The sequence below is a fragment of the Gekko japonicus genome, unplaced genomic scaffold (genome assembly GCF_001447785.1).
Source record: "Gekko japonicus isolate JY-2015 unplaced genomic scaffold, Gekko_japonicus_V1.1 scaffold685, whole genome shotgun sequence".
In the NCBI taxonomy this organism is placed as follows: domain Eukaryota; kingdom Metazoa; phylum Chordata; class Lepidosauria; order Squamata; family Gekkonidae; genus Gekko; species Gekko japonicus.
This window is the reverse complement of record NW_015169795.1, coordinates 710,772-723,804: the sequence shown is the minus strand read 5'-3', so window position 1 is coordinate 723,804 and position 13,033 is coordinate 710,772. Positions and strand designations below refer to the sequence as shown.

Below are 13,033 nucleotides of genomic sequence, written 5' to 3'. Positions count from 1 at the left end.
AGTTAGTGTGAGCTAGCTCACAACTTTTTAGCCTCCAGATCACAGATTTTTGTCCTAGCTCAGAAGGAATGGCTTCAGAGCAAACTAATCTATGCAGCAGCCATATCACTTGCTCACAATTTTAATGCCAGCAGCTCACAAAGTAGAATTTTTGCTCACAATACTCCACAGTTTAGAGGGAACATCAATCATCAGTATGCCCTTTCAGTTACTAATTATCACCTGCAATCTTTGGCAACACATGCAAATAGGAACAGACATTTGACAGGAAGCAAACCTTAGCATAAGATAAGGTACTCCACAGGAAGCTGCCCTGTATTGAGCCAAATCACTAGTCTATCAAAATTACCGCTGTCTACTCTGATTCACAAGAGTATTCCGGGGACTCTGGCCGAGGTCCTTCATGTCACCAGCTGCCTTCTCTTTGAACTGAAGTCTGCAGGGGTTGAACATGGGATCATTTGTATGCAAAGCAGATGTTCTTCCACTGAGCCACAGCCCTCCCCCAGCACCTCAAGCTATACAATCCAAGTAACAGAAGCTGTCATCCCTGCTCTAATAAGTGATAGCGATTCAGGTTTCTAAAGATCAATGAGATGGGAGGGAAAGCATTGGGAAGAGTTGCTTATCGTCATCTGCTGTTACGAACCTCAGCCCCTGTGCAAATATGGGGCTTTCTGATGCAACCCAAACCATCTGGTGTCCTATCAAATCTAAGCTATTCAGAAAAGCGGAGGATTTAGCCAGCCTTTAAAAACCTTCCCAAAGGAACTGCTACGCCCTGATACTATTGTGATACCACTTCCTGTTGCATTGGAAGCGCTCTTGTTAACCCTTTTTGTCAGAAGTTACTTTTTGAGCTTAGGAATGCACAGTTTTTTCCGCCAGTGACTTGCTAAAGCCATTTCCTCTTTTTATAAAGAAACGTAGTTCTTACGAGTTTACCTATTCCTCTGTGTCTTTTTAACTGCTCTATTTCTCTTTCACAGAGCACAAAAGCAAGAATGGGAAATCCCCCCTCCCCATGTGGATTACTTTTAAAGGAATTTCAACATAAATACAAATACTATTCCACAACCACGGAATTTGGAACTGAGACGCTTATTTCATTTTTAAAGTAAAGAAACATAGTTAATGCATATTATTTTCATTGCAGCATTTTTTTAACAGAAGATTTTAACAGAAACTGGGTAGGGCCGTAGCGAAGTAGTAGAGCATTTGGTTTGCATGCAGAAGGTCTCAGCTTCAACCCCTGGCATCTCCAGTTAAAAGAATCATGTGGTAAGTGATGTGAAACAACTTGACCTGAGAAGCCTGGAGAGCCATTATTAGCCAGAGTAGTCAATATTGACCTTGATAGGCCTATTGTCTGATTCACTGTAAACAGCTTCACGTTAAACTGTTTTAGTTGCCTGAGTTATGTATTGCTTTCTGATGTGGAATGTAGCATCTTGTTAAGAGAAAACAAGTACTCCACAGTGCAGTCGTAAATAGAGTTTACGAAGGGTGTCGCTCTGTTTAGGATTAACTGTTCATGTTTTAGTTGGTCTGGAGTTTGCTCTGGAGACATTTTGCACAGAGATTAAAAATGCATAGCCTGTGTCATGAGAAAGTAATGGAGGAACTAATCCTTAACTGGGGCAAATAAATAAAGAAGCCAGGGACCCATGAGAACCTGGGACGGTCGGATTGGGGAATTCCTGGAGATTTGGGGGTGGAGCCTGGGAAGGGCAGAGTGTGGGAAGGGGAGGGACCTCAGCAAGGTATGATGCCATAGTATACCCTCCAATTAAGCCATTTTCTCCAGGGGAACTGATCTCTGCACTAGAGATGTAAAATTTCTGGAAATTTTGAAGCTCGGAAAAAAACCCGTTTTTTTCCCGGTTTTTTTTGGGGGGGAAACGGAAATTTTTGGAAAAATTGAAAAAAATGCTACATTAGCATTTCTTTTGTCTTTTCTAGTTTGAAAGTCATTCTGTTACCCCACCCAGCGGTTCGAAAGCAGACGTAACATCCATGCAAGTAGATAAATGGGTACCCACCCTTAGAAGGGTGGGGGGCACCCTCCTCTGGCGAGGCGTGTGGAGGCGACGGCAATAGCGACGGAGACGGCGGCGATGGCGGAGTACCGGCAGTGGAAGCAAGGCAGCATGGTGACGCGGCGGCAGCGAGTGGTGAGCAGCAGGCCGGAAGGAGAGATCCCTGGTGGCTGGCAGCGGGAACAACAGGCGACTGTCGTACTGCAGGAGGCACGTGGTGACGTCACCCGAGGGCGCGGCGGAGCCAAAGGGACATAGCCGGGACCTGAGGAGGACGCCGCCGGTGCGCCGGATTGCAAAAATGCGCCAGAAGAACAACAGCTCGATGCCGCCGGGAAGGAAGCCAGCCAGACCAGAATAAAGAGACATCTACCTCCACCTGGGGTGCCGGTAGGCTGTCCCATTCCCCGTGGAAAAAATGTGGCCTTAGTTAGAGTTAAAATTGTGATTAGCACCCTTCATGTAAACCGCCCAGAGACCCCTACGGGGGCTAGGGCAGTATATCAAGTTGAATAAATAAATAAATAAATAATAAAATATGACTATGGACATTTTTACTTGGCATGAAATTATCACAACTAGCATATTAAAAATATAGTGTATCCAAACAATTATTACAAAATACCCACCCACATGCAAAAACAAAACTGAAACTTTTTTATTTTCTTCTGACAATCGCACCTCCTAAAGGAAGAAATGCATCTTGTTCTTGCATTGGAGAGTTCAGTTTGTAACCTAGGACTTGCTTGTCCTCAGTGCACAGAAATTACATCAATCTGATACCATATATATATATTTTAGAAATGATTTGGAAAATATTTGAACACCTGGTCTTAAAATATTTTATTCATCATGTTAAAATAAAATGCTCCATAATCAATTCTTTTTCTTTTCTTTTTTCAATTTTTCCAATTTTTTGGAAAAAAACAAAAAGGCTTCAGGAAAAAAATGGGGGGGAAACGTTTTTTTACCGAATTTTCCCAGTTTTTTTCTGAGCCTTCACATCTCTACTCTGCACAGACTCTAATCTGGGAGAACCGGGTTTCATTCCCCACTCCTCCACTTGCACCTGGCAGGATGATTGTGGGAAAGCCATAGTTCTGGCAGAGGTGTTCTTGAAAAAGAGCAGTTTCTGTCAGGGCTCTCTCAGCTCCACCTACCTCACAGGGTGTCTGTTGTGGGGAGGGGAAGGAAAAGGAGTTCGTAAGCCGCTCTAAGACACCTTTGGGTAGTGAAGGGCGGGGTAGAAATCCAATGTCTTCTTCTCTGTGATCTGGAGAGCAATTATAATTCTGCGAGATCTCCAGGCCCCTCCTGGAGGCTAGCAAACATGTGTGATAGTGAACAGCAAACTCATCCTGATGGCTATTCCTCTGCCTCACACTATATCTCAGCCATTCCCCGCCCCTTGGCCCCACAGTTTAATCGCTTTCCCAGCTCCCTTCCTTCACATCTACCTTTCTAAGGTCCCCCATCTCATCTGACACTTCTTTCCCTCTTTCCTCTCTCAGATTTACAGAAACCTCCCTCCCTTCTGAACCTGGTCTCGCCACGCAGGTTTTAAATGAGTGCTCTGAGGCCAGTTTGAGAATTCAGTATATAGATGCCAGGAGTATGAATAATGGCAGCAATCTGTGTTGACTCCACTGATTAAACAAAAACACGATTAGAGAACAAACATATCACTATATTTCACTGCTTATGAGGGCATGTATGGATGGTGCCTGTGCCTACTCAAGAAAGGTAGGGTGTTTAACAGACTGGGTCCACACCACCCTTCAGAAACAAAGACTACTATAGGAGAAACTATACATCGCACAGAGCCTTCTGATTAGTATCAGCCTTGCCCAAGATGGCCTTTGATTTCTGAATTCTTGTACTACACCATCTGCATGTTTCACAGCCTTCGCTCTGCCACCATATACGTCATGTCTCTCTTTGCAACAGAAATGGAGACCTGCAGCCCACAAACCAGAGAACACAGACCCAACTTAGAAGTCCTTAAATAACAACTTGACCCTTAAACACTGACTTGATTCATGTTAAGTTCTCCTGTGAACTTTCCCCTGTAATATAATCTGCAATAGCTATCACTGGAAAGTTTACGATGCTTTTTATTGAAAAAGAAAGCAAATTAAATCATTTAATAGATCATGACATTGCTGACTGCAGGAAATATTGCCAGGAGAATAAACTGGCTTAACAGACCTCATTTTTCATCCACTGCTCATTATTTTTACTGCTTCTGCTTGAGGTGGGGTGGGGTGGGGGGAGAAAAGCACTTCCATCCTCTACTGCTAATTTGCTGCTTGTGTTGAGATCCTCAAATTATTGAACGCTTACAGCAACAGAAATATTTTTAAGCACACTTAAACATCTACAGACACAGCCTCCTACTAAGTCTTTGGGCATCACAGCCTCCCACTAAGTGTTTGGGCATCAGAGTCCACCACGGCTAGTTAAATGTGCCAACTCCTACTCATGAATGCACCTCAACCAGTCAGCTGAGGTATAAAGTTATCAGGAAAGCAAGAGGGCTGCACCAGTCACCAAGAGGACAGAAGGCAGGGCCAAATGCCGATGGTGCATTGGGAAGTGGAAGCTTCAGGGGCATTTTTAGTATCCATATAATAAATGTTCCCTTTCCCACTGCACCACTGGCATTTGGACTGACCTTCTTTCACCTCTCCAAAGGCAAAAGTGTGCATGCTGGGTGGTGGAACTTTTTTGCGCCAGTGGATAAACTGGTAGAAAAATCTTTGGCTAGAAACAAATGTATGTATGTTCATATGCATATACTCCTATACATGTATATGGTATTATGGTATATTCTTCAACTACCTTACCCTTCATAACAGAGCTGTCAGGCAAGCATATCAACAATTCTTTTCATTTTAGCAAAGGGGTTCTTCAGTTCAACAGGTCATGTTAACAAATCAGATGTTGTTTCAAGCCCAGCACTCTAGCCTTTCCCTACTCTCTCCCTCCCATCTCCAACTGAGGGAACACTTCTTACTATCTTTAAACCCCTAAAACCCTGTGGGGTCAGAATACTTATGGGCCACCTTCTCTCATGTCCCTAGACCATCAGGTAATAGCTTCAGGAGAGCCGTGTGCCCACCGAATACTGAAGGAGATCTTTCTCTGTGCTGGAACCCCATTTACAAGCCTCCATGTGAAAGTTAACCTGGTGTCTAATCAGTATGTGGTTGATCCCCCCCCCCGGTGCTAGGTTCTGTTTATTTACTTGCTTTAAAAATTCCCTTTTCCTGTTCTCAAGTTGTCTTTTATTATTTTAAAATGGCCAGTTTGATTCCAGGTTAAGCTTTATTTGATTTAATGGCTGTTTGTTGAAATAGTGTCTGAGTTTATTCATGATTTTATCCTGCATTAAATTTATTGTGTTTGTGATCGTGGAAGCAACTTCATGAATCCTATGAGTTAAAAACAGTGTGTGTATATTAAGGAAATAAATTAAACCCCCCTCCAGCCAACAGGGAACAACAGGGAAATTGCCTCCCAATTCAGGCTCCCCGCAGCAAAACGGACAGAAGTGGGTGAACAAGGGAGTGATCTAGAACAGGACAGCAAGACTGCCAAGATAGAACCCATGCTTGTGAGCTTACAGCTCTGTGAACACACTGTGAGTACACTTTTTGTAATCTATAGGGGTGGTAGTAGATCACTCTTGTGGCATCTTAAGGCCCAATTCATTTATTGTGGCATACGCTGCCATGGGCCAGCATGCACTTCATAGCATCAGGTAGGCACCCACATCGGTTTGCTGTAGAAGAGCAACATTCGAACCCAGTAGCACCACAGACACCAACAAGATTTCCAGGGTATAAACTTTACAGAGTCAAATCTCCCTTCATCAGATTGCACCACAGCAGATGTGACTGGCCAACGAAAGCTCATTAATGTGACAGCAAAATCAAATAATTTCAGAATGTAATCAAAAACTTTGGCCTAAAAACCCCCCAAATCCTAAGCCCCTCACCCCTATTTTCTCCAGATGAACTGATCTGTACCCTGGAAATCAGTTGTAATAGCAGGAGATTTCCAGCCACCACCTGAAGGTGGCAACACTATTTACAAATAGTGGTTAACTTTCCAGTCCTTCCAAAGGCACTCCCAATTAGCCCAAAGACCTCTCCATCCTCAAAGGAGAGTCCAGTTACTAGCAGAGCTCTGCGTTCAACAATTCTAACCAAGGGCAGAATTCAGTATTCTGAGAACCTGAGTTGTTGTATCCTCTGATGACAGAGGGAGGATTGAAGATGGAGGGGACTCACTGGGTCTTCCTCAAGAAGTGAGGCCTCTTTGAAGCCTTTTAGAGTTGAAGCTTCAGACAGGTAGTGTACATAGAGCTTTATAGTCCCAAAGGACAAAGGTTTATTAACAGCTAACATCTGAAAGAGAAACTAAGGAATACACTTCCAATCTTTAAAAAATGTTTATATGTCAGTGGCTTTATGCAGTCTCACGGGCATTTATTTGACTGGACAAGATATTAGATTTCTCCAGGAAGCCTATGTTACCATGGCTGCATTCGGCTGTTACGAACAAACCAAGGTTTGTTTATGACAAGAATGAGCTTGAGAAGTCTTCCTTCAAGCTCCCAACTCTCCCGTGGTTTAGAATCCTGATCTGTAGGCAAGAAATAAGCCACCTGTTAAAAGGGCCTAATTCAAATATCGCAAGAAATTGCAGTTTATTACCAACCAGGATGTTTCAATTACAGCATGTGGGGTACGTGTGGGACATGATCCAGAAGACCTCCTTGCTTGTTGGTATCACGAAAAAGGTACAGCGACATCTGAATGCAGCCCAAAGTTGTGTATGGAATTGATGTCTACCTGAACATGGGTATATTATCTAGGATCCAGCATTAACTGGAAATTTTCATCCCTAAAAACCAATTCAGAAATTATTTTCTGGAACCGTGAATTTTGTAGAACTATTAGAAAGCTATGGACCCTTTCCTTACGTCGCCCTTTAGTACCATCATTAATATGACAACATTACAGTAGGACTGCCCTCCCCCTGGTAAGGGCAGGGGTTCCCCCGATTTTGGGGGCTCCAATCCACTACCGGCCAGCTGGCCGACTGGGAAGCCCCACCCCCGAACAACCCCTCCCACGTTGGTGTCGTAATGACATCACCCAGTAGTGACGTCATTGTGTTGCCAGTGTTGGGGGTGACACTCTAGTTTTTGCCCAAAGGCTAGAGTGTCACCCCCCGACATCAGCAACATAATGACATCACTACTGGGTGACATCATCACAATGGAGACAGAAGATCCCGATGAGGACCTGGGAGCCCCCCGCCAGACTAGAGGTAGGAACGCAACTTTAAATCACAGAGATACATGCTACAGATTCCAAAAGGTTTTCCATGTCAGAAGAATACAGTGTCAGGGCCCTGCTCAATTTCTCATCCAGACCCTCCATCAGCAAGCATTAGAATGATGCAAATAGAAAATATGCAAATGGTCTTAATTTGCATATTCTCTACAGGGAAACAGGAGTCATATTTTCCTAGCTTCTAAAGAACTGTATTGTTTTTAACCCTGGTGTATGCATACTTCCGGGTGTTGATATTGTGCATGCTCTTCGTTTCAGAAAGAAATCCCCACGCTGAGAGAGAACCCAGTTACTACTTGCCACAGAACTTAGCCAAATATGTTTAGACACACCCATCTCTATAACACACACCAAGGAAATACTTAGAACCTAGCAGCTAAACCCAACTGTTCTAGCTCTTTATCAATTCACATCAACGTAGCGGTGTCAACTTTTTCAGTGGGTGGTGGTGGAATAAGCTAGAAGCCACCCCCTTCAAGTTAATGACCATAACCAATTATATGCTCAATCGCATCTATCCACTGCAATCAAAATATTTTAAAAGCTACTATCTACAACTGCCTGCAACATTCCACATGTAATTGTCTGGGGTGTTTCCAAGTGGATTACTGAGCTGCGAGAAGCATCTCTGGCAGTCCTGTGCCAGTATTTCTCAAAGACTGAAAGCAGCACTTTCAGGCCCAGCAAGTTTTGTTTACCAGCCAATGGGCGACTAGCACCCTTTCCGGCTTCATACTTGCACACCAAGTAAAGCCATCCCTTCAGCTATCAAGCTTCACAATTTATGGAACTGAAAAATATGCAATAGCCGGCAACACAAAAATTTTTTTTATTATTTTTGGCAAGTATCACGTACCATTTGTTTCAGCCATCTCTGAGAGAGTAGTACGTGTATCAATGCGAATTACAAGCAGCAGCTGGTGGAAGAACTAACCTGGAATCATTTTTGTTAAGGCCTCCTCTGTGCACATATTATTGACCATGGGGTGGCTCCAAGGAATCATGGGCGGGAGGGGGGAAAATAGCTATTGTGGTTCCACAGATGTTTGCACAAGATGATATGCAAGAATTCACACAGTACCATTACATTGCCTTGTATAATTTTTAATCCCACCCTTCTTCCGAGGAGCTCGGGGCAACACACAAACCTTCAGTTTGGCTCTCACAACCTCAGCATGAGGCAAGTTAGGCTGAGAGAGAGTGACTGGCCCAAGATCACCCCAACGAGCTTCGTGACAGAGTAAGGATTTGAACCCAGGCTCCAAAGACAGCTCTAGTTGGCGCTGTAAAAGTTCTTACATCTCTGCTGGGGGCATGATAATGAGCAATAAGGTGTATCTGTGGATTAAGTTTCACTTTTGGGGTTTGGTATCAGATGATACCAAGGTGTTAAAACAGCTTATCCGTAAGTGGGAGATGATTTGCACATGTGGAAGGGTACTGTAAAATCCAACCCAATATTTTCACACTGCTTAATCTAAATGCTCAGAGCAGTTATCTTTTTTCTCTCATGGACCCTTTGGAGACTGGACACAGAGAAGGAATGCTTTTCATAGGTAAGCCTGGGAGAAGAAGAAAGATGCCCCAGGAAAGAGTCCACTCACTTGATTAAATCCTGTATTACCTCCCACCCACTCCCCATCAATGGAGCTTACCTGGGGAAGCCATGTGGTGGGAAAATGGAAATTTCTATTAAGAGAAGGGTTTGTATGTGAATAAGTGAAACTAACAGCACTTTGTTCTTATTTCTTCCCCTTTTACCTCTTTTTTTAAAAATTGAAAATCCGCACATTTGCATTCCCTTCCGCCTTTTCTCTTCCTCCCTGTATAACTAAAGTTACTGTTGTACACATGCTCACTGCGGTTAAAAAAGGGGGGGGGGATTAGAAGGGAAAAAGTGAAATTTCTGCATGAAATGAAACCGAAGACTAATTATGATTCCCTCGTTGAATCCAATTAACTTCTCCCGCAGCTATTAAACGGAGCAGTTCACTGTGATCTTGTTTGGAACTTTTTACTGTGCTGAAAAAACACTGATAGCTGGTAAATGGCATGATCTTTTGGGTCCTTCTGGAATGGACGGTGTGTAAAACGGGTGAAGTCGCCAAAGCTTCTGAGCTTACTCACTATGAGCTGGTGAGAGAACAACCCAGACAGCATACTGAATGCGTTTTGAAAGGGTGGGGTCTTTATCGGTTAATATGAAAAGGGCCATCGGTGCAACCTGGCAGGGAAGCCCTCCATCCACAGAAAGACTGCACCCAACTGCAAGATCTGTCTCAGTGCCATCCTAAACAGAATTATACCCTTCGACATCCATCGAAGTCAACAAGGCTTAACTCTGCTTTCAATTGCACCGTGCACCTCAGTCACTGAGAGTCCATCTTGCTTTCTCCTTGTCTGTATAGCCCTGTGCTGGTTCTGGTTACTTGCTGTTCTGTCCTAAACAGAATTATATCCTCTTCTGTCCACTGAAGTCAATGGGCTTAGAGGAGCAGAACACTGCTTAGGATGTCACTGTTTGTTGCTCAAGAGACTGACAAAACAGCGGGAAACAGTCTGCATATTTGTATATATTATTTAGAGTTCAACGGTAACTACAAAAAGGGTATAAGTGCATATAGTAGTTTTGGAGTGCTGCCACTGTTTCCAGTTAAGTATGTGATTATTTCTCTTTGTAAATACATGTAATTTTAAATACATTTCTAAAGCAGGCAGTTGTCCAGCCCAAATGTTTTGCAGGTGAAGGGTGGAGTGAGAGCCTCAGATGAAACTCCTCCGTGAAGCCATTCCATGTAGACATGAACATGAATCTAAGATTTAGCTCAAGCTGTGTGAATGAAGCAGAATGGACTAGAGATGTGAAGGCCCAGGAAAAACCGGAAAAATTCGGGGGAAAACCGTTTTTTTCCCCCGTTTTTTTCCTGAAGCCTTTTTTGTTTTTTCCCAAAAAATTGGAAAAATTGAAAAAAGAAAAGAAAAGAAAATTTTTTGATTATGGAACATTTTATTTTAACATGATGAATAAAATATTTTAAGACAAGGTGTTCAAAAATTTTCCAAATCATATATATATATATATATATGGTATCAGATTGATCTAATTTCTGTGCACTGAGGACAAGCAAGTCCTAGGTTACAAACTGAACTCTCCAATGCAAGAACAAGATGCATTTCTTCCTTTAGGAGGTGCTATTGTCACGAGAAAAGAAAAAGGTTTCAGTTTTGTTTTTGCATGTGGGCGGGTATTCTGTTTGTAATAACTGTTTGGATACACTATATTTTTAATATGCTAGTTGTGATAATTTCATGCCAAGTAAAAATGTCCATAGTCATATTTTATGTTCCTAAAGTAACAGAATGACTTTCAATCTAGAAAAGACAAAAGAAGTGCTAATGTAGCATTTTTTTCAATTTTTCTGAAAATTTCCGTTTCCCCCCTAAAAAAACTGGAAAAACCCGGGGTTTTTTCCGAGCTTCAACATTTCCAGAAATTTTACATCTCTAGAACGGACACATATGAAGGACCAGCACAGATTCCAACACATGACACTTCCAGTTCAAGATTTCCTCATGTGTGAAACACTGCCCTGTTCTGGCTGCACTGGAAATAAGCGCACCAGGCTTTGAATGAACTGCAGTTAGTATGGGCAAGCTTGCGGAACCATGCAAAGTAAATCACAACACTACATTACCCACCTATCTAGCTAGCTCTTCTTTTCTCCCAATCTTCCCTCCAAGGAGCTCAGAGCAGCCTATTTGGTTCTCCCCATTCTGTCTTCACAACCTCCTCACATAGGTTAGGCACAGCAAGAAAGAATGAGCCAGTGACCTTCCTGGCAGAGCAGGGACTTGAACCCAGGTCTTTTAAAATTTAGTCGAAACAGTCTAACCACTACATCATAATAGCTCTCCTGAATCCCAATTTTGCCTGGTTTAGTGAATGCATAGCTGTTTCAAAGCACAAGTACAGGGACGCAACAGCGCAAGCTCTAAGACTATCTCAGTGGTCCTCCATACATACTCAGCAACAACACAGCAGACTTTCCAATGCAACCGAGCGCTAACATCACACGCATAGATTTTCAGAGCCAGACTCTTCTAGGTTCACGCTTACCTGATCACATCCTGCGTGTACCAGTTCCTGTAGCATCTGTCTGTTCACTTCCATGGTGGCAGAGGTGGTGTCCAACTCATTAGCAAAGGGCAGCAAAGAATACCTGATTTCTCGCAGAGCTTTCTGGTAAGGTCCGAACTTGGCTCCTGGTCTCATCTGCTGCTGCCTGGCACCATCCTTCCCTACTAGAACTTTAGGATCCAGAGAGCTTTCGCTGCCCGATCCGACGGGTAATCCTTGACTGGAAGATTTGGTGGGCTGTTTCAAACCTTCTCGAATCTCCTGCAATCTCTGCCGGCTGTTTCCAGAGTAAGTGGTGGCAGGAAAAGTCTTTGGCCTCATGTTTAATCCAGCTTTGTTTCAGCATAAAATACCAACTTCTTTTGCATACGATCAAGGGGTCAGGGGGACATTCAATGCCGTTTGTCTCTTGAGGGTATCAGTTTGCTGCAAAACATAATCCTTCGATGATCCAGTCTAGACTGCAAACCCCCCTGGGGCAAAAAGTGCGCTACACACTTATATGTTCTGTAGAGTGCCCAGCACACTGAAGATACTACACAAACTTAAATAGCGGTTACTGTTGTCACTCTTCTTCAGCTCACGGGTTTTGTGGTTCCTAAACACAGGGGAAAACCCTGAAACTTCATCTTGCTGTTTTGCCAATGTCTGAAAGGGGAAAAAAAGCACACAGATCGTCACGCCATTCTTCTTTGTTTACTTTAAAAAGGCTTGCTTCTTAAAACATGTCAATGCAAGGGCCAGGTGTGGTGTACTGTTACTACGACTTCGTTACATTTACTTATTGCGACAAACACAACACAGAAATGCATCAGTGTTACAACAGTCCAACAAGTTTCATACAAAATCCGTCCAATAATAAACTAAACATTTAAAAGATTTCCCTGAACATGAAGATGGTCTTAACCTTCTTCCTTAAATCAAGTATCATTAGGCGTCACTTGGTGAGAGTTCTATAAAACTGGGTTGGGGGGGAGGAGGAGAAGAAGAAGAGATTGGATTTATACCCCACCCTTCACTCGGAGTCTCAGAGTGGCTTACAATCTCCTTCCCTTCCTCTCTCCATAACAGACATCCTGTGAGGTAGGTGGGGCTGAGAGACCTCTTTGAGAACTGCACTTGAGAGAACAGTGGCTTGCCCGAGGTAACCCAGCAGCTGCATGTACAGGAGTCGGGAATCAACCTGGTTCTCCTCGATTGGAGTCCACGCTCCTAAACACTACACCAAACTGGCTCTAATTAGTGGGCAGAGTATCGGACCTAGACTAGATAAAGGTAAAGGTTCCCTTGCTCGAAAGCCAGTCGAATCCGACTCTAGGGTTGCGGTGCTCATCTCTGTTTCAAAGCCGAAGAGCCAGCGCTGTCCGAAGACATTTCCGTGGTCATGTGGCCGGCATGACTAAACACCAAGGCGCACGGAACGCTGTTACCTTCCCACCGAAGTGGTCCCTATTTATCTACTTGCAATTTCTTGCTTTCGAACTGCTAGG

General features: G+C 43.4%; 1 protein-coding gene across 1 annotated transcript in view; it reads right to left on the bottom strand.

The window, feature by feature from the left end:
- LATS2 (large tumor suppressor kinase 2) overlaps window positions 1–12,033 on the bottom strand; it is a 53,423-nt gene extending 41,390 nt beyond the window's left edge. The window contains exon 1 of the mRNA XM_015417044.1: window positions 11,523–12,033. Within this exon, the coding sequence (XP_015272530.1) occupies window positions 11,523–11,864 (342 nt within the window). The 5' untranslated portion in view covers window positions 11,865–12,033. The remainder of the gene's footprint in view (window positions 1–11,522) is intronic.
- Window positions 12,034–13,033: the final 1,000 nt, after the last annotated feature.